The sequence below is a fragment of the Sitophilus oryzae genome, unplaced genomic scaffold (genome assembly GCF_002938485.1).
Source record: "Sitophilus oryzae breed Bouriz unplaced genomic scaffold, Soryzae_2.0 scaffold_1586_pilon_pilon, whole genome shotgun sequence".
Lineage (NCBI taxonomy): Eukaryota > Metazoa > Arthropoda > Insecta > Coleoptera > Curculionidae > Sitophilus > Sitophilus oryzae.
In genome coordinates, this window is record NW_022146265.1 from 956,683 (window position 1) to 978,304 (window position 21,622).

At 31.4% G+C, this 21,622-nt stretch overlaps 1 protein-coding gene across 1 annotated transcript; it reads right to left on the reverse strand.

Moving 5' to 3' along the window:
* Positions 1-10,510: 10,510 nt before the first annotated feature.
* LOC115879709 (transmembrane protease serine 9-like) lies at positions 10,511-20,444 on the reverse strand. Its single transcript, XM_030896667.1, has 11 exons — positions 20,296-20,444; positions 20,056-20,233; positions 18,377-18,530; positions 17,295-17,423; positions 17,131-17,241; positions 15,799-15,943; positions 14,133-14,307; positions 13,609-13,768; positions 12,042-12,170; positions 11,874-11,987; positions 10,511-10,691 (listed from the first exon to the last, which is right to left on the reverse strand). Exons 1-11 carry the CDS (start codon positions 20,348-20,350, stop codon positions 10,518-10,520), a joined length of 1,524 nt encoding a protein of 507 aa, XP_030752527.1. The 5' UTR covers positions 20,351-20,444; the 3' UTR covers positions 10,511-10,517.
* Between the last annotated feature and the right edge of the window lie 1,178 nt (positions 20,445-21,622).

Sequence of the window (21,622 nt, forward strand, 5' to 3'; positions counted from 1 at the left end):
AGATATGAATTTTTACACAATAAAATGTAATATAGTTACAAAAATTTATGAAATATTACTAATTACACTATAATAATATGTAATAGTCATAAATAATATGTGATTTTACACAAAATTCTGAGATTTTTTATCATAGTATTACGTAATAGTATTGCTTATTCTATAGGGATACTGATAGGCATCAGCAAAGTTTAGAGATTATTCTGTAAACTTTGGCATCAGAGAGGACTGACTCGATGGAACTTGTTGAACTTACTGTGCGGCGTCGCGTCGCGTCGGCGCACAGTGGAGTATTTGACACAGATAGTTCATCGAAATTTTTTTATGTAGACCTTACATAAATTATTGCTAATTTCAATTAAAAAGGAAATAATATGAACAAAATAAAGGATAATTCGTCGATTCTATAAAAAGAAAAAAAAATCACTGTTCCAGTGTTTCCACGGACAATGCCACTAATGCCAGTAGTAATATCGCAACTAATACTACTAATGCTACGACTGATCCGCGAGCAATGCCCATACCACTAAAGTCGCTAATAATGCCAAATTGTGTTATACTGCTAATGGCACTAATGCGATCGCTTTGTACACAACAATTCCATCGCGGTTTACACCTCGCATTAGTATATCACTGATTGGCAAATTAGAGGAAACCAAGAATGTTTTTCTCATTTTATCAGCAAAGTCGCAAAAAGTCGCAGTATTTTATTTTACTGTATGAAAGCCCAATGTTTACTAAGTAAAATGTATATAGACAATATGCTGAATTCTTCGAAATACGCAACTGAATCTCTAAGTATAATAAAAATGTCACTAATTTAATCAAATTTTCTGAACGCCTAACTTTTAGTTGCAAAAAAATCGTTAGTATAGAGAATATCAAAATTAATAATACGTTTTCGTAGAATACATACCTGCAGCTTGCTGAGCCATTTTCAATCAAAACAATAATATAAACGTAAAAAGAGCACAAGAACAAAAACAATTTATAATTTAGACATAAAATTTAGCCATTTACCTCTTATATCTGTGAGAAGTAACAACTTTGACGTTTCGTTGAAACAAATGAATGCAACTAAACACACCCATAGCAACGCCATTCATTGCAGACATGATTTAACTTATCATTTATCTTTTTTTGGGAAATCTTAAACACATTTGCTTTTTCGAATTTCGATCACCTTTTTCATGCTAATACCCCACCGTGCGGCGCGGCGTTTAGTGAATACATATTGGATAGAAGTACGTGGACAAAACGGACATCAGCAGGAAGAAATATATATTTTATGATAAAAGTGCTATTAAAGTGATCAGAATTATTTAAGGGGGCCTGTTACATGATAATATAAATCAAATTAACTAATTAGTTTGTTGTTATTAGATAAATAATTGTGGGTGTATTATTGTATATAGTTAAATTGTAGAAATACACACATGGTCAAAATGATTGCATACAACGATATTTTTATTTTATTTTGGACCTAATATGATTCTTTTTATATTTTTGGACATATTTGGCTTACTACACGACTAACTAATATAAAAAAACAAATTTCATTTTAAACAGAAAATATTGAAAACAATTTTAATTATTTCTCACAACCAATAGTCATTATTGCCTCCTCAAGATTCAATGCAAGCTGGGAAATGACGTGGCATGCTCACAATTAATGAATGGCTTCCCATGTTTCGCGCGCAGCAATTTTCAATTCATTTAAGATACGGGGGGATCATTCCTTTTGGCAATATGGCGTTTTAGCATGTCCCAAGCATGCTCGATCACATTCATATTGGGAGACATCGGTGGCCACCACAGTTTTCTTATACCCTCTTCCTCACAAAATTCGCGAACCGCTAAAGTGCGATGGGGAGGAGCATTATCGTCCATGTAAACAAATTCATCGCCCTCTGACCCTCGAAATGGACGCACAATAGGCTCTAAAACGTCCCTAAGATTTGAGGCACCTGTCGTTGTGCCATCAATAAAAACAAGAGGATTTCGAGCTCCGGGCATTATACCTGCCCATACCATAATGCTTCCCCCTTGAAACGGGACACTGGGTTGAGCTGCATTCAAGCTCTTCTCATCTGGAAGACTCTCCAGACCAAAGTTCGTCGCGAGTCTGACACTAGGCCTATTTTTGTTTCATCACTAAACATGACAAAATTCCAATTAGGTCCATTTGCTCTCATCTCCTTTGTAGCCCATTGTAGTCGCGTAATTTTGTGCTGTAAATTAAGCTTCGGAACACGTAGAGGCCTCCTTAAATGTAATCCTCTGTCATGGAGTCTTCTTGCTATGGTCTTTCTATAAACATTTACTCCTTCAAGGCGAGCTAATTCATTTTTAATAGCAGTACTAGAAAGCAAGGGATTGCGTCGTGCAATTAGGGATATTTGACGGTCTTGCACAGCAGTAGTAACTTTCTTTCTACCTCGTCCAGGCCAGTCTGTAACCTCGTTTGTCTCCCTGAATTTTTTTAATATTCGCGAAACATCGCTTGATTTTTGACGTTCTATGTCCAAAAATGACGTTCTATGTCCAAACCATAGGTCCAAACTATGTCCAAAGACGTCGTCTTTGACGTTCTATGTCCAACAATTTTGTAAAAAAACAAACATTTTTTTTGTTTACGTTGTTCTATGTGCTCCCAGCTTTTTTAAAACTACGCCTAACATATTAGAGTACAACTAGTGATCCAAAAACAAACGAATATCGTCTTGGTGTTGTAATTGTGCAAGATACAAAATTTCTTTTGAGATTCACCACAAATTGGAAAAGTTGGACTTAGTACATTTGCGCATACATTTAAGTATCGAATAGGGTGGTCCGAACTGTATTCGGGAAACTTCGGCAGCATATTCTGCAGATAAAAATAAGTAAAAAAGTTCGTATAAATGTATATCCCAAAATGCTTAGTTTAGGAGATACTGGGTGTTGAAGTTTCATTTTTATTTTTATTTTTTCCAAATAATTTTTGAAGTAACGTCAATATTTGGATGAAAATTGGTGTCTGTAGGAGTTTTTTGACATGAGAAATTTGATTTTGATGTCAGTATGACTCTTACTTGTAGAAGGCGCCACCTAGATATTTTTAACTTGTTTGAAGAGTTATAACTTTTCGCCCGTACCTGTATAAAACTACCGAGTAAAAAAATAGACATTTACAACGTGTTTTACAAAAAAGCAGTCTCTTTGTAAAAATCGCTACGAGTTATGGTTCTCGAGATATTTGGAATCGAAATTATCAATACCTGTCGTCATTGACATAAATTAAACATGTTGACTAAATAGTTATTAGACCGATATCATAAATTTCAAATGTTTTGGTGCCAAAAGTTCAACAGAAACTGTTTTATCATCATTTTTCAAAAAATAATTAAAAATAATTAACTAACTATTAAAAACTACTAATTTTAATTTACTTTACTAATTTAAAAAAATAAAAAGTTCCCAAATTTATCATTTTAGTCAAATAACTATCTATATACACAACACGTTTATTTTTTGTCAATAATGATATGTATCGACTGTTCCCATTCTAAATATCTTGAGGCTCGTAGCTCGTAGTTGCTCGTAGCGATTTTTACCAAGAGACATTTTCTACGTAAAAAAACACGGAAATGTATAGTTTTGCACTCAGTTGTTTTATACAGGTACGGATGAAAAGTTATTACTCTTCAAAACAGTTAAAACACATGTAGATACCGCCCCCTACAAATAGGAGTCATATTAACATCAAAATCCCAAATTTCTCATGTCAAAAAACTCCCAGACACCAATTTTCATCTAAATATTGAAGTTCAGAAATTATTTAGAGAAAATCGATATAAAAATGAAACTTCTACACCCTGTATCTCCGAAACTAAGCATTTTAGGACATACATTTATACGAACTTTTTTACTTATTTCTATCTGTAGAATATGCTGCCGAAGTTTCCGGAATACAGTTCGGACCACCCTGTATATCCATATTCATCAATAATTTCGCATGAAAAATTATTATTCTTAAGTAAAAGATGGCGATCGTATGTGCATCCTAATTTTGGGGATTTCATAACTCTAAAATATCCTTGTTTCCTCTTTAATCTCTTCTAATTCCGTGATCTGGGTAAACGCCGTTACTGACATTAGGTGTACTTTTGCTAAGCACTAAATAATTAAAATTCACCTATACAATAGACTAAATAACTTCTTTAAAAAGAATACTTCAATTACCATATCCAACTTCAGTACAAAATGATATTCAGGCTAGGATACATACTAAACAATTCGTAAGGCAACTTTGAAACTGTCCCAAAATTGGCCCGCAAAGATAAAATTTTGTCTAGAAGCAAATCTATTTTTTTCCCAGTGCCATTTAAAAAAACGTTTTTTACGTAAAACATGACGGAAATAACAGTGTTTTAAGCTATATTAACTAGTTTTTCTTAGAACTTTACAGTTCTGTTTTAGCGTAGAAATTCAGGTTTCGTAAAATACATCTATTTGTAGTTGACCTTTTGAAATGATAATAAACATGCAGTGATCAATGCAGAATGGCTAGATTGGGTTATTTAGTCATATTTTTGTTACCCTTTAATAGCAGATAGGTAGTAGAGATAACTTTATTTTTGAAAATAACTAACTAAATTAACTTTACCCTTCTTTATTAGCCGACCATACCAAAATAGGTATGGTAGGCTATTAGGATCGGCAAAAAAAAGTTTTTTTAATTTCACTCAAAATGAGTTATTTGGGTCATAAATGACCTAAATACAAAATATTTTCGTGGTGTCTGTCTGTTTGTCTGTCTGCCGTCTGTAACACGATAACTCAAAAACCGCTGAACCGATTTTAACCAAATTTGACACAAGAATAATGTGGCACCCGAGAATCTGGCCATTAGTTTTTGGTGGGGGTGGGGGGTTGGTAAGGGGGTATGGGAGGGTGTTAAAAATTTTAAAAAATCGTAACTCCAAAATTACAGTAGCTAGCGAAACGCGGTTTTTTTTTAAATGAAAGGTATATATGTCTAGATTTGTTATGAAGTATTTTTAAATTGTTGAATGGCTATTTCTTTGTGTAAATCGTCTAAATATTAAAACATACCTGAAAAACATCTACACACAATACCTCCAGAAATAAATTATTTGTCTATATTATTGTATTAAAGTTTTTAGATAATTTATGGATCAATTCATACAGCCAGCTTTAGATACATAAATATTAGAACAAAGGTTCGTTTAAACGACATTAGTGAATTAGCTACACAAAGCGATTTTCGGAAATTCATCCTCTTAGAGAGTAAAATTATGTCGGAACAATTTGTTGTATGAAAATTCCTTACTATGTGGTCTAGAAGAATGAAATCCTACAAAAAGAATTAGAAGAGATTTTTGAAATTCATCAACCAAATGGGTAAAGTTAGTAAAAATTTATATAAAACTTGGTGACCTCTGGATTATACACATAAAAAAATTGGCACAAAGGATCATTTAAAAGACATGAGTTAATTATTTGGATAAAGCGATTTTATGAAATTTATAATCTTAGGGAGTAGAATAGGGAATGAAAGTTTGCTGTACGAAAATGCATTACTATAACATCTAGCAGTATAAAATTTTATACAAGGGTTTATTTAGTGACACATCAATAATATAAACTTCTATATTTCTTCTTCAATTATCCTTCAAGGAATAAAAAATAACTATAAATGGAGTATTAGTGCTCTTAATAAACCAAAAAAAGAGATGAAAATTTAAAAAAATATATCAAGGGAGTATATTAAGTAAAGCGACAATTGAAAATTTCAAATATTAATTTGAAAAAACTTCATGTTTCAAAACTATTTATTTTAGTAATACAGTTTATATTGGACCATAGGTAGGGGTTCTATCTATAGAGGGTAAATAATCATTTCACTATTGATTATTTTGGAGAGATTTTATTTTTTCAGATTTTGCAAAATTTCTTTGAAATTGACTTTGGTTCGATTTCGAAAATAATCTATATATAAATAAGAAATAAAAAACCGCCCTGGAAGATCGCCATCCACCCTCTATCCAACCATACATAATTAGTTTCAGTCAATGGAAGTAGTTAGAAAAATTGAAAAAAAGTGTTAAAAAAAGCAAGATTTCAAAAACATTTTGTGGCCAAAATTGAACTTCTTTGAAATACTTTGATTTCGATAACTTCTAGAATTATTAAGGTTTTTTATTTCAGACGGCTCTAATCAAAAGTTTTATTTTTGGTATACAAAGTGGGTCATAAAGTCATATACAGGCGATGAAAAAATAAAAAACGGTTTTTAAATTTTCGAATTTTCTTAAGTAGATAATAATATTTAAAGAGAATAAAAATGCTCTTGAAATTGGAATATTGATGGCTTTTTATAAATTTTAAGTAAAAAATATGTAATAAGTCAAAAATAACAATATACAAATTTTTTGTCGAGCGAGTCTTAAATAAATGCAATTATTCTTAGCGGTTGTAGGTATATTTGACCCTCCATTTTTTTTGGAAATTTGGAATTTTTTGAAAAACCTTTTGGATTTTTTTTAGTTTTTAGTTAAAAACCATAATTTCTTGATAATATGGCAACATAGATATGTAGTAGATTAAATTTACAAGACAGAAAAACCCGAAAAGCTGCAGTGGTTCTCAAAATTTAAGCAAAAAATATTTTTTTTGGAAATTTTTAAAGTAAAATAACTTAGTTATTTTGGAGTTATTTAAAAACGGTAAAGAGAAAATATGGTTTTTTATCGAGATCTACCAGCCCTGAAAATATTTGCACTTATTCAAGACTTGCCCTGTATAATATCCAGAAAATCGACAATTGATAACTTTCATATGAAATACGAGTAGCTCTAAAACTCTTAAAAACATAGTTTAAATAGGGCATTTGTAAGGCTCACTAGCTCTATATACAAAGTAAATCATTTAAATCAATGCATGAACTATTCGAGGTGTAATGCGAACGTAGTCGCGGGAAAAACCTAGTTTCTAATAACATCAAAATCAGTCAAAGTCGCAGTTTTCGAGATATTAACATATTTTAGTATGGGCGGCTATACGTGCCTCCCGGCGCCAATTTTTTTTAATGGCACGTACTGTCATTTGAACTTAAGAAGAATGTAATTGATTTTTAAATTAACAGTAAAAATTATTTTTAAATGGCGTTGTTTAAAATTTGAGAAAAAGTATTTTTTGGAAATAGATTTGTGTGACTGAAAACATTCTAACCTCTTTTAATCTATCCATAATTAGTATTAAGTGTTGTGTCAATTTTTAGTAAATGGCGTCTACGGTTTGACCTCGCTAAAATTGTCATCAAACCGTCATTCTCCAGCTGTCTTTGACTCCGTTTTTTTTTCGATCATACGATACACAATAAGTTAGAAATAAGGTGTTATCAACCACTTCGCTCAATCATTCTAAATATATTACTATAAAGGTCACAAAATATATAAAATGTATAAGAAAGTATTAAAACACACACATAAATTAATATATTAACTGACAATTTAATATTTTTATCACAAAAGTTAAAATGTATTATTACTTTAGCGTAATTTTCAGATTACGAGTACACAATGTCAATAAACACTCATATTTAATATTATACAATATCGGTAAATTAAATAATTTAAAGATTTGTTAAGATGTCTGGATAAGATTTAGATTAAGATTAAAGAGTCACATTGCAGATGGATTATAAAGATAAGATATTAATGCATAAGGATTAACGATATAAACCGACATCTGGTGTTTAAATTTACCTATTATCTAACTACAAAGTATCTAATATTTGTTTTAGAGATATATCCCTAAAGTAATTGAATATTGAATTCGAACAGTATTAAATTTTATATTTATTTGTTTTATTTTTAAACCTTTATTTAACACGAATGCTAAAAATAAAATTAATTAATTAATTAAAATTAATTTAGATCAAAATCGATTTGTTAATACAGTAGAATCTCGATTAGGGTTAGGGTAAATATGCCAGTAGTATACACCAGTGGTCGAAAAAAAACGTATTTATTGGAAAATAAGTTAAAAATATGAAAATAATATAAAAAAAACTCTTCCGCTTTGTTCTATAATATTTTCTTTACCTAAATTGTCACCCTGAAACCATTAAAAATTCGGGAAGGTGACCACATGTTTGTGCTTCCTAATTTTTGCCTGTTAAACATGGAGGTGAGATAGTTTGCAAGGTAAGATAAAAATGTTGTATCTAATTTATGAAGTTCTTATAACTTGACGTGTATGTAGAATAGTCTATACTTTTATTTCAAATAACAAAAAATTATACTTTATAATATTTTAATGTTAAATCTAGGTGTCCGATAAACTCGTATATAGTTTTGCTTTAAGTCTAGTAGTCGGACGAGTGTCCGACTACTGGAAAAATAACTCTTTTGTTTTAGTCTTTTTCTTGATAATTGATATGTAATATCTACTATCTTTTTTATTTGAAATATAATGAAACATGAGTTTTTGGTAATGTTTAGTGGTCAGACAGCAAAGAAGAAGAGGGAAAATCGCGTAAAACATACGGTTAATACAGGATCCGTATAGGTCAACAGTACAGGACCGTATTAAAGACAAATAAATAAGCGACGTTGCATGCAAACGAATGGAACCAGAACTTGTTTTAACCAGAGAAATTTAAAAAAATATTGCCTGTATTGAATACTTAGCCGTTTGCGAATTTCTAATAAAAAAACAGGTGTGTCTTAATGCAGTTGAAAAAATTGTATTTAGAAGAAGAAAAATTAAAATTTTTTTTTTTTGTTTACTAATGGAAGCATGGTTTCATGAATCGCGTTGGTAGTTCTTGCTAACTAAATCTAATGGATGTTTGTTTCTTTCACCTGTATTGGTGTTTAAAAAAAAAGCAGTTAACATCCAGTCTTAAACTTTTCGGTTCGCTTGAGAAGTGGTAGTTTAACTTAACATTTTGTATAGAAAATATAAAGTTTTACTGCCACTCTTTAGTTTACCGGAGATTATAAAACCTGACTTACTAATTTATTAACTAAAACCAAACCAAACTAAATATAAAATAAAAAAAACCGTTGAAAGCATCTAGGGTAGTATACTTTCAAACCGACAGATGGCGCGAAATAGAGGTTTTGTTTTAAGTTAGGAAGCGTCCAAACTATCCTACTCTCTTATCTATGATACTAGTCAATTAATATGAGTTAACCGAAGTATTATATGTATACATATTTGTTTTTTGCTGCTGTCAATGGGCAACAAAAAAGTGCCGATAAAGTGAAAGCTTCAACATAGACACTTGCATAGAAGAAGTAGTTTATTTCCTTGCTTTTCAACATGTATTATTATTATTTTTAAACGCATAACGATGTGCTCAATTCCACTTAATATTATCATATCAATAGACAAAAAATATGTTATCTTAAAAGGTTATCTTGTTAATTGAATTTTGATTTGAACTACCTCTAGGGGCAGCCACCCGCTAGAATGGTGCAACTGTGCTACGTTGCCTTACCGTGACTACGCCAATGATCGTTATCCTTAACTAATATTTATAGAATATAAAGTTTGTTTGGATGTATGGATCTTTGACAGTCTCTCATGCAAAAACGACTGAATGGATTTTAATGAAACTTTACAATAATATAGCTTATACATCAGAATAACATATAGGCTATAATTTATAAAGATATTATAAAAAAATAAATACCAGAAGACCAATAAAATAAAACCCGGTTAGGTTAAACTCTGTCAAACATTTATTCATCGACTATCAATTACAACTAGACACATGTAATAGGTACTCTGTAGGTACTTTTAAATATCAATGACTAAAGAATACAAGGGCACGTAACGCCCATATACGGGCTATAGCAGAATTTGTGACGTTAGACGCCATTTTTTTGGAAGTAACGAATGAGTCATCAGCTGGTCATCAGCGACAATTTTAGTGATGTTTAATAGTTTGTTGTTTGTTGTGTGTAGGGAACTTTGTATAAACTTTAATACAATAGTAATTTGTTCAGCTTTTAAGTGTAAAAGGCGCAATGATAAGAAAGAGCCAGGAGTTATGTTTCATGGGGAAATAAACAGTCCACTCCACCTTTTTAGCGTTTTTTATTATTGAATTCGATAATTATTTTTCTGGCGTCTATACTAGTTTTGTACCTTTTGTTAACATTTTAATACGTATTTTTCATAAATAATTAGTATGGTACTACCACGGACACCATAGGCGTAGTCAAAACATTAATCAAAAATCTAAATATCGCTTCAAGCGGCTATGTTAAGAAAAATATGTGCCACGACCCTGTTTGGAAGAATGGTAACAAATTGGTCTGGGGTGTTATTTGTCCTTGTATTCTTTAGTTATTGTTTCTAATATTGCCATTAGGTGCTATAGTAAATATCACACTTTATATTAATAAAATTCGAATTTTATGCGGAAGAAGTCGCCAGAAAAAAACTAGTCAATAAATAAAAGAATAATTACTGTATTAATATTATATTTAATCTACATATTACAGTATGTTAGAGTATGCTAATTTTGATTGACTGATTACATCATCGATAAATTGCAAGTACTCCGAAACCTTGACGTATACGGCTGGAGTACGTGCGCCGCCACAAGTACCGCCCCAGGACACGATGCCAAGTTGCACGCCATTGGAGACAAGAGGGCCACCAGAATCACCCTAAAAAAGATAATATTATTTATTTAACTGAATTACACAATACGAGAAAAAAAGGCTTCAAAAACCGCTGGGAATGACAATCGATGATAATATTGGCGACGCAAAGCCCTAGCTAGGGTAATCGCAAAACAATTTCCGATGCACGTGATAAGCTGTGAGTGACAAGCGATGGCGACAACGCTGCCAGATTGTGATGGATTTATGAGATGAATCTTAATTTAAAATTGACAAACAAGATATTTATTATATCATTTTTTAAAGAGTTTTACGTTTTATTTTTAATGTAATAACTAATATTTTAGTGATTATTTGTTTTATAGCTTATTTTACTTATTGCATATTGGCAAAAACTAGTCCACTATGAAGATTATTATGAGCGTTATTATGGGTTATTTATTTATTGATGTAAATCTTACAAACGCCATAAGTATAACACGTAAGGTAATAACACGTAAGAGGGTGCTATTAATGCACAAACTAATAATTACAGAATTGAATAAAAACAAACTTTGAAAGTTGTATAATGTGCTTATCAATTAAACTTATTTTTCTGACTGCAGCCAAGGGCAAAAATGGTTTTTCTGACTGCAGCCAAGGGCTACAAGCTCGTTGCTTCGACTGTTTAAATGCTTCGGCATATTTTCAATACACAATTTCAAGAAATGCAATACAAAAACTCGAAAATTTAGTTCTTAAAAGAACTGTTTGTGCTTAAAAGTGCAATTTTAAAAAAAAAAGACTATGAAAATAGGCAAAAAAAGGAGAATTACTCAATTTTTAGTAACCTAGGGTGCAAATATGTCTTAATCCGCCACTGAACGAACTATAAATAATATTTTCGATAAATGGCAATAGCATCACGTTATCATCAAGTTAATTTAAGTTCGGCTACAATTTACTTCTAGATTTACTACCTTTAAACAACTATCAGTAGTAGAATAAACAACAAATAACATAAAATAAGCTCAGTAAAGACTGACAAATCCACAAAATTTCAAATCAAATTCAAATGTGTCAAATGAATCGTCAAACAAAACTGTCAAGGATTCCCACCTTTATCCGTCTACCTTGCATGAATACATAGACAATGGACATCATTATACTCCTTCCTTAATCTTTATTTATAGGTCTATCTAAATCATACTTTCGTTGCACAGACGATAATAATGATGCACTACTTACAGTACAAGTTGATTTTCCTTCCTCGCCAGCGCAAAACATCTTGCTGGTAACCTGTGTGCTATAAATAGTTTGTGCCTGGCAAGTTTCCGTAGTAATAAGAGGTATGGTTACCACCTAGAACAATATCTAAATTAAGGGCTGTGCTTCTTTTTATTGTAATAGATATACTTGTAGTCGTTCAGATAATGGTCCACTATCTGTAAGTAGTCCCCAACCTGTAGCGTTTGAAGCCTGACCGTCTTCAAAAGTAGTAGTACTGGATGGAAGTACTGTGGGGGCTGCACCAGCACTGTAGGTCTGTAAACATGAAAAAGTATGAAATAAAATATATTTCCAAAAATGCAAGAAAATCTACAAAATAAAATAGTTATTTTTCCTAAACACTTCTGCGTTAAACCTAAACGGACACTAGAAAAATCAAAGAAAAGGCAGCCGTCCTGTTTATGGCCATACTATTCAATGCTAAAAAGTACAATACTGGTCAATGAAAACATTGATATTTCAACGTTAAGGATAAGCTATACCGTTTAAATTTCCGTAGTAGTATAGCAACATCTAAACTTTGTAGATATAGCTCCTAGTAGTCATGTAGCGGTTACAAACCGAAAAAGTCAAAAATTTTAAACCCAGATGTCGTAAAATTTCTTTGCACTGTTTTTTTTTGCATTTAACCTACCCTTGCGGTTAAAGTACTATTTTTGATAGATATAAAGCAATTTTAACAGTTGCTATGAGAAAAAAATAATTAAAACCAACTCAAAAAAATTGGCGCCGGGAGGCACGTATAGCCGCCCATACTAAAATATGTTAATATCTCGAAAACTGCGACTTTGACTGATTTTGATGTTATTACAAATTTTGTTGCAAATATTATTCCTAATCTTAATTTGAAAACCGCGTTTCGCTAGCTACTGTAATTTTGGAGTTACGATTTTTTAAAATTTTTAACCCCCTCCCATACCCCCTTACCAACCCCCCACCCCCATCAAAAACTAATGGCCAGATTCTCGGGTGACGCAGTATTTTTGTGCCAAATTTGGTTAAAATCGGTTCAGCGGTTTTTGAGTTATCGTGTTACAGACAGACAGACACCATGAAAATATTTTGTATTTAGGTCATTTATGACCCAAATAACTCATTTTGAGTGAAATTAAAATTTTTTTTTTTGCCGATACTAATAGCCTACCATACCTATTGGTATGGTCGGCCAAAAAAAGTTATTAAAAAAATAAGAATAATTGATTATAGTGTCATTGATAGTAGTAATATTATTCTATGAATTACTGTAAAAACTTTTTAATAAACATTTAAATAAGAATATCAATTCAATCGTAGAAAAAATGTTATGTGCAACATGTGCAAAAAGCATATTTGTTGCACTCCACTTCGTCTTGAGCTGCAAAACTCATGCGTCGTGCAACAAATATGTCCTTTTTGCACTAGTTACACAAATAACTATTGTGCTTCTGTAACATTTCAAAAATATGACGTGAATTAAAATTTTATCAATAGCAATCTATCAAAAAATGAAAACTAAATTATATTAACATAGAAACGCGATTTGATTTATAGGAAAAATTCAACGATATTTTCATGTTTGTCTTTTTGATGTATGAAACGCTAAGAAGCGAAGAAACCCAGCTGGTAGTAAATAAGCTGGGGTTACATGGTTATATTAATAAATTAACATGACAATTACTCATTTGTTTTAAAAGATTCCTCGTCAAATACTTACAAGGTTGGTCGCCAATTCAACTATAGCTACATCATTTTCGTAGTTAAAATTGACTGATGGATTAAAACCAGAATGTGAAGTTATATTTGCTGCTTGGATTACTTCTCCTTCTTTTGTGCTATAAGACGACCCTACTCTTACTGTTACTTGACTAGTATTTCTAAAATATAATAACGATCACGTATAAATATCCATAGAAGTTATATTTAACCTATTATGAGTTATGAGTTTCAACACTTTTATAAAATTACATATGCAAATGCAAAAAAAATGTGCCTTTATACAAAAATCCAAATTTTCAAACAAATCCTATAAATAACCATAATACATAGTTCTCAATATTATTCACGATTTCAATATTATTTTAATGCGATTAACATGAACTATAACCGGGACGGCGCGACGTGGCGCGGCGTAAAATACATAGCAAAAATTTCTGATTTCTGCCGTATACAGCGTTGCGGTCGGAATTTTTTCAAATCAACCGAAATTCACCAAGCCTATAATGTATCAATTAAACTTACATGGACAAGAAACAATGGGCAGCGGTTAATATAAACTTATTATTCAAAATAGATCCACCACAAGTATGGTCATTGTCAACAAGAATTTCAATTTGATATGGATAATCTGTAATATTGGCATCATTACCCCCTACTATAAACGGAACAATGTTTCCTCTGACGAACGGTGGCGTAGCTAAAATATAAAAAAATACAAAGAGGTATTTACTAAAAGATTAAATTATAATCAAAAAGTACAAACCTAAAGCAAAATATATTTGAAATAAAATTAAAAATGCTCGTACAACAAGTGCCATTTTTACTTTCTTATTTTTAACAGCCAGGGCTCAAAAATGAAAGTAAAATGTAAAAAATATGTTCATTGCCTTTTATTAATATAGAATATATGCTTCGATATAGATATTAATATTAATCCACGCCTAAGTAAAAAGTTTTAAAAAAGAATTAATTGATTGATAGCTATTTAATTTCAAATATGGATTAACTTGCATAATCTTTATTGAATGGAAATATATTTAACTGGGTTAAAAAAGGTAATGCTTCCTATTTTTTATAATATTTTTATTTCATTACCGTCGCTACTTATCGGTGGTTGATACTGTTGGTATCATTTAATCATACTTAGCTAAAAGTTTCAAATAAATTTTGAGATACATTTTTTCAATTATCTTTGCAAACTAATTAATTATAATATTTTTTGTTTGGCACTCTAGTCTATAACAGTGTACCAGAAACAATTCGAAACATGTCAAGGTCGCATTTCGTCGCCCAACTTTGAACGCATTTCGATTTATTTCCAATTGTCTGGACCCGCCTCGGTTTGCCTCGAGATACTTAAAAGCGCCCCCGAAAACTACTCGTGAGGAGGGCGAGAAGCGATTTTTTGGCGTTTTTTGTTGCCTCGTTCAATTTTGTTTTGTTTTGAGCTATTTCCAAAACGTGGCGGTATCTGTACCAGAGGCAAAGGTTTTTTTTCATAAATCTCAGTGAAATAAGTAAACCTAGACGTTTTTAAAATAACTGTTATTACGATGATATTTCGGTAATTACATCTCGTTTTATGTTATATTGATATATATTCCACAGAATTAATATTTGAACACGGGTTATAGTAGATATTTTGGAACAAAACTTTTCACTTATACCGCAGGAATGTATAATTACAATATTTTTATGATTTAATTTTATTATAATGAATTAATATATAAAATTATATATGATATGTGTTTTTACGGCCACTGGCACGCCAGTCCTTCGCTGGCGCCACTGACCTCACTGGCATGTAATATACACGTTGTAAATATATTTTAATTCTAAACAACTTTTCCTAATGACAGTTTGCTGATTTTTTTGAAATAAGGGTACTTTACTCTTGTACCATTCTAAATCCACCTAATATGATTATCGAAGATGCACCAACTTTTGGCAATATTAGAATTTTGGTAGTACAATAAATAAAAAAAAATCCCATATGTTGCACACTAAAATGACCACACTGTAGAATGACCTTTATTTTATCCTCTTTATTCAGCGCTAATGAAGAATGTATATGTATAAGCTCAAAATTAAATAAATGAAACAATTATGTTATGCATATTTGTAATATTATTACTTAAGGAAGTTTTCTACATATCAAAATATGAAGAATATCAATATGTATATTTTTATAACTTGACTATACTATTAATAAAAGGTAAGAGCTCGGTAACTTTTGCATATACGCCTGGAGTAACTGCACTGCCACAAACCCCACCCCAGGACACGATTCCAAGTTGTACACCATTTGACACAAGAGGGCCACCAGAGTCGCCCTGAAAAAAATAAAACATTTAAATATTTCAAAAATATTTAGGAAACAATTATTTAATAGTCACATTTAATAATTAAAAAAAATATATTTGTGAGGCTTTCTACAGGGTTACTTTGAATGTAGCAGAGAATAATAATAAAGTTTATTTATTAACGAGTCGTAATTTTCCCTATAGCTTGAAAATTTTTAAGTGCAAACTAGAAACACTTGCATTTTTGGTAAAAATAAGTGGAATTGAGTTGGTTTTCGACAGTGATCGGGCTATTAGAACTCTGAATTCAAAAATCGATATCTCGAAATCTATTAGAAATAATTGATTGTAGTTTTTTCAAAAACTTTCTTAATATTTCTGCTGTATTTTCTTCGTAGACAGTAAGTGAAAATCTTTATCAATAAAAAAATTACACGACTTCTGAAAATTGCTATACTCTAAAAGTAAATAGATGGAAAAAGAACCTTATCGAATTTTTCTTATGTAAACATATTATAAAAGATCCTATCTCCAAAATAAAAAAAAAAAGTTTCAATATCTAAAGTGTTTCTTGAGTTATGGCAATAAATTGGGTTATGTGTTAAAAAGTTGAGTTTTGAAATTGTCGCGATTACTGACGTTTGCTCGGTATAAAAAAAATGACACCTTCAAGATATCCTTATAATTCCATTTCAGATGCTCAGAAACATTTCTAATGATTTTATCTAGTTATCTTTTCGAAAAAAAGTCTATTAAAAATAAGCGGTTTGCGATCGTGATTTTACTTTACTTGACAGGGAAAGGCGTACCGGCAACTCCGCAACAGCACTCCGTCGCATTTCTCTCACTCCGACTTAATAAGATCCCTATGCGATTTACTTCCACACATGTAAATACCGACCCAAGAGTAACAGTTGCCAGCACGGTATGGAATCGTAAATAGCCAGAAAGCATCCTCCTCAAGCTCGCCTGACTCATTGGTGAGTCAGGCTTGTAATTGGATATAATATTGTCGAGAGAAATTGCAGAGCAAATCGGTCTTAATATTACTTAGTTCACAATTCAGAGATTCTTGATCACTGCATATAGTGATTGCTCGATGACATAATGTTTTAACTATGCCTCTTTCGGTTGCTTCAGAATGGTTTTAAAATCTCAGTCAAACCAGTCTGTTCTAAAATATATAAGCTTCTTATATCTACTGATATGCTACTTACAGTGCAAGTATCTTTTCCACCTTCACCAGCACAAATCATGTTGCTAGTAATTTGTGTACCATAGAGAGTTTTTTGGCAAGATTGTGTTGTAATCAAAGGAACAGTTACTACCTGGGAAGAAACTAAAATTAAAAGCTGGTTAGCTAATAAGCTGGTTAGCATACCTGCAACTGGTCAGCTAGTGGTCCGTTGTCTGCAAGTAGTCCCCAACCTGTAGCAATTGAAGACTGACCGTCCACAAAGCTGGTTGTACTGGATGGGAGAGGTATAGGCCCTACACCAGAACCGTATATCTATGAAAATAAAGAGAAGAAAGAATTTATTGGGCAAGTCTACAGTAAGATTAGTCATGAGACATGACTAAAACATGACTACCCGTAGACTAGGCAGTAGCTTACTGCCTAACCAGGCTGCAAATGGCGCCTTGTGCCTCGTTTGCTTCCCTCCTTCCTTTTTTTCAGGATCGCTAGTTCATCGTTGCTGATTCTTCCCGTATTGACGAAGCCGGAAGGCAGAAAAACTGAGTGTCTACGGGTAGTCATGTTTTAGTCATGTCTCATGACTAATCTTACTGTAGACTTGCCCATTAAATTCTTTCTTTTTTTTTTATTATAGTCTCCACGATAACATCTTTTGTTTATGAAAGTAAATATAGAATACACTACAGTTGACTGACATTCAAGTATTTACGACAAACAGTTTGTTCGATGCAAGTATTTTTTATAAATTTACTTTTGCCATACATTTTTTTGTGCGAGAAAACCTAAAAACAAAGATTTTAAGACAAAAAAATTATGGCGGAGGTCGACATAGTTGATGGTTATTTTCATTTTGAAATCCATACACAGACATAGACTATTTTATTTTGGTATTTTGTTACTTCACATTTAGAAATAGTGGCTGCTGAAAACGGGAACATCTTGGACACAAATTGCATAAAATGTTTCGAAACATTTCATCTAAAAGTTTTGATTCCGCATCGGAACATTTCAGGAAGCCGTTTCCATTTTTTTGTGTTTGTACCACATTTTTGTGGCGTACCGTTTCCATTTTGTGTCAAGAAACAGACACAATTATTAGAAAGATTACCTAAAATGTGTCCAAAAATGTTACTTGGGGCATTACATTGACCACTTGCAAATTTTTATTGTCGGTATACGTACTGTGCTAATGTACTAAATATAGCAATATAGCAATACTGTTATATCTTTTTTTTCTGTAAAGAAGGTACTTACAAGGTACTTACAAGATTGGTTGCTAGTTCAATTAAAGCTACATCATTATCGAAGCCAACTGATAAATCAAACTTAGGATGTACAGTTATGTTTGCTGCCCGGATTATTTGTCCGCCACTTGTTCTGTAAGACGATCCTGCTCTTATTGTGACTTGGCTAGTATTTCTAAAATATAAAAACAATCACTGGTAAGATTCTAGGAAACTAAATATTTTACTGTTATATAATTTAAATCGTGGAACAAAATAGTATCGTAATATACAGGGTCTGGCAATAGAGCGTCGGGCATCTGTAGCTCCCAGAATAAAAAAAACTTGAGAGTTTTGATTTAAGTGCAAACCTAAAGATCTATGAAAATGTATTTCAGGGAAATATTTTAACTTCTATATGGTGGCTCAAAAAAGTATAAGTGGATATTATTGCATTTTTGGCTTCCTTTCAGATCATTTTGCATAATCCTAAGATATGAGAAAATATATTTCGATAATTCCAGAGAGTTTGAGTCTTTTTGCTTTTTTAAATGATGTCTTCATCATCTGATTCTTAATATTAGGATTTTTTAACATAATAAAAATTATTAACGTTACTTTGAATGTGGTAGACACTGTAGACAATGATTCAGTATTAAAACTAAAGGAATTTCGGACTTCCATTGTCTTTATTTATTTTGCTTACACAACGTTTCCGTCCGAACTATCACTGTTTCACACTGATAACGGTGAGTGATACTTCTGACCCAAAGGTTGTGTAAGCAAAATTACTAAAGACCATGGAACTCCGAAATTCTTTTAGTTTTAAAAATTACTAAACTGGTTAGTGATCCTAATTGGATTAATTGGTATATAATCCTGGATCAGTACTTTCAAAAAACAAGAGAAGAATAAAATTCGTATTTGGACAGAAACTATTTCGACAGATTTACCAGGGACGTGCATATGGGTTATCACCGAAATATTTTTTCTAAAATTACCTGTGCGCCACAGACTTTTTTCTCTCATTAGCACAATAGTGTAGGCCATTTAATGCCGATTAAAACTTGTCACTTGATATTTTCTCAATATCAATCTCCTTGATGATTTTAATAATTTGCCTTAATTCAAGGCTAGGAGCAACCTTTCATTTTTTTTAAGTTTTTAACTAACTATGGTATTAAATAGGTACTCATTGATTCCTCATCACAAAGAATGAAAAAAGTTCCTATAAACATGAGTGCATAGTTTTAAAGTTAATGGATCTTTAAAAAAAAGTTTTTTCTAATTATCTTAAATGCCATTATTTTTTTTCTCGGATTTGCTGTAGGAACACTGATCATCAAGTGTTATAAAATTTAATAATAAATTACCTTACACAAATAATTTATTAATTGTGATTAATAAAACTACGTTTATCTCATCAAAAAGATCGAAATCGTCAATATATCGAGATGCAACTTTTAATCGACATTAAACAGCGTACATAATTTTGGTAACGAGACAAAAAACTCAGTGGCGCACATGTTTTTTTAGAAAAATATTCCAGTGATAATCCATACACACGACCTTTGTGAATCTGTCGACACGTTTTTAATACTAAAATATGTCACATTTACAGTAACTTTTACCTTCACAATTTCATTCGAATCACGAAAAGCAATTTTTTTTTCAAACACCCTGTCTAATCTGATTAAAAACAGATCATGTAGCATACTTACACTAATTCAAAGCAATGAGCAGCAGTTAATATAAATTTATTATTCACAATCGAGCCCCCACAAGTATGATCATTGTCAACGAGAATTTGAACTTGATAGGGATAATCTGTAATACTGGCATTTTGACCTCCTACAATAAAGGGAACAGGGTTGTTTCCTTTAATAAAGGATGGTGCAGCTGTAACACATTAAAAAATATAAATTATTAATTTAAAATTTACTAAAATAAAAAATACTTGCCTAGTGTAAAATAGATTTGAAATAAAACTAATAAAGCTTGTGCCACAAGTGCCATGATTGCTTAATTATTGTGGCCAAGACTACTAGAATATGAAGGTGAAGGTGGAATGCTAAAATTGCTCACTTACCTGTTAATAATATAAGATCTTTATTTAAATATGGATATGAAAATTAATTCGCATGCAAATAGAACATGGTAAAAACGAAGTAATTGATTTATACCTACCAAGATAGATTAAAGTATATAATCGTATTTAGTTGAAAATTATTTAATTTTATATATAGAAAATTGATCATTTTATTTCATTTTTTTTGATTTTGGATTGATTTCATCATTTCTAGCATTTCATATGATAGAAATAGTACCTTATCTGGTCAAAATTAAAAAAGGTAGAAAAAAGACTGGTCAAAACGAAGTAATTGATTTATACCTACCAATAGAGTTGTGCTTGGTCAATTGACCGAGATTTTGACAGATTTTGACCGGAAAGATTTTGACTAGGTCAGGTCAAAATCTTTTAATTGGCGTAAACCAAATAACAGGTACTGACTTGTCTAAAGCACTCGCGACGCGAAAGAATTGTTAGTTGCTGTTTTAATGTTGACTCAATGAGTTCAATGATGATTGTGATGAAGATGAGATTCTGTTGTCTAGATTAGCCTGTGCTACCACCACTCATTAGTATTTTTTTATTGCTATTATGCATTTTTTTCGCTACCTCAGAATGGCTTTATATTTGTTTAAAAATTATTAGTCTTGTTCGGTTACTGTCTTTTTTGTATCATTTAATGTAATGCAAATGCAAACAAATCGTACGATAAGTTGCCGCGTGTGGACCACGCTTTACATTTAAATTAATATTAAATTTTATATAAAACTTTTAAATTTAATTATCATTTAATGTAATGTTTCGTTTTGTTGTATTCTTTAGTTTTTATTTACTGTTTTTTTAATCACTAATATACGTATAAATGTAATTTCTCCTACTTTTATTTTTTTAGAATCACGAAAGAATTTGACTGGTGCTTTGTCAATTGACCACAAAAGATTTTGACGGTCAAAATCCCAACTCTACCTACCAAGATAGATTAAAGTACATAATCGTATTTAGTTGAAAATTATTTAATTTTATATATAGAAAATTAATCATTTTATTTTATTTTTTTTGATTTTGGATTGATTTCATCATTTCTAGCATATCATATGATAGAAATAGTACCTTATCTGGTCAAAATTAAAAAAGGTAGAAAAAAGACTGGTCAAAATGTTGTCAATTTTGTTGATTTAGCATAGCAGTTGCGCCCTCTAGGGGTCGTTCTACAAACT

Bases quoted from the DNA above. Each gene is read 5' to 3' on its own strand.
- LOC115879709 (XM_030896667.1), bottom strand. From the start codon at position 20,350: ATGGCACTTGTGGCACAAGCTTTATTAGTTTTATTTCAAATCTATTTT. The intron at 14,308-15,798 runs AAAAATATACAT...TTTATATTTTAG, and splicing joins TAATAGTATAGTCAAGTTAT to CTACGCCACCGTTCGTCAGA. The intron at 13,769-14,132 runs GTAAGTTTAATT...ATTATATTTTAG, and splicing joins GCCCATTGTTTCTTGTCCAT to AAATACTAGTCAAGTAACAG.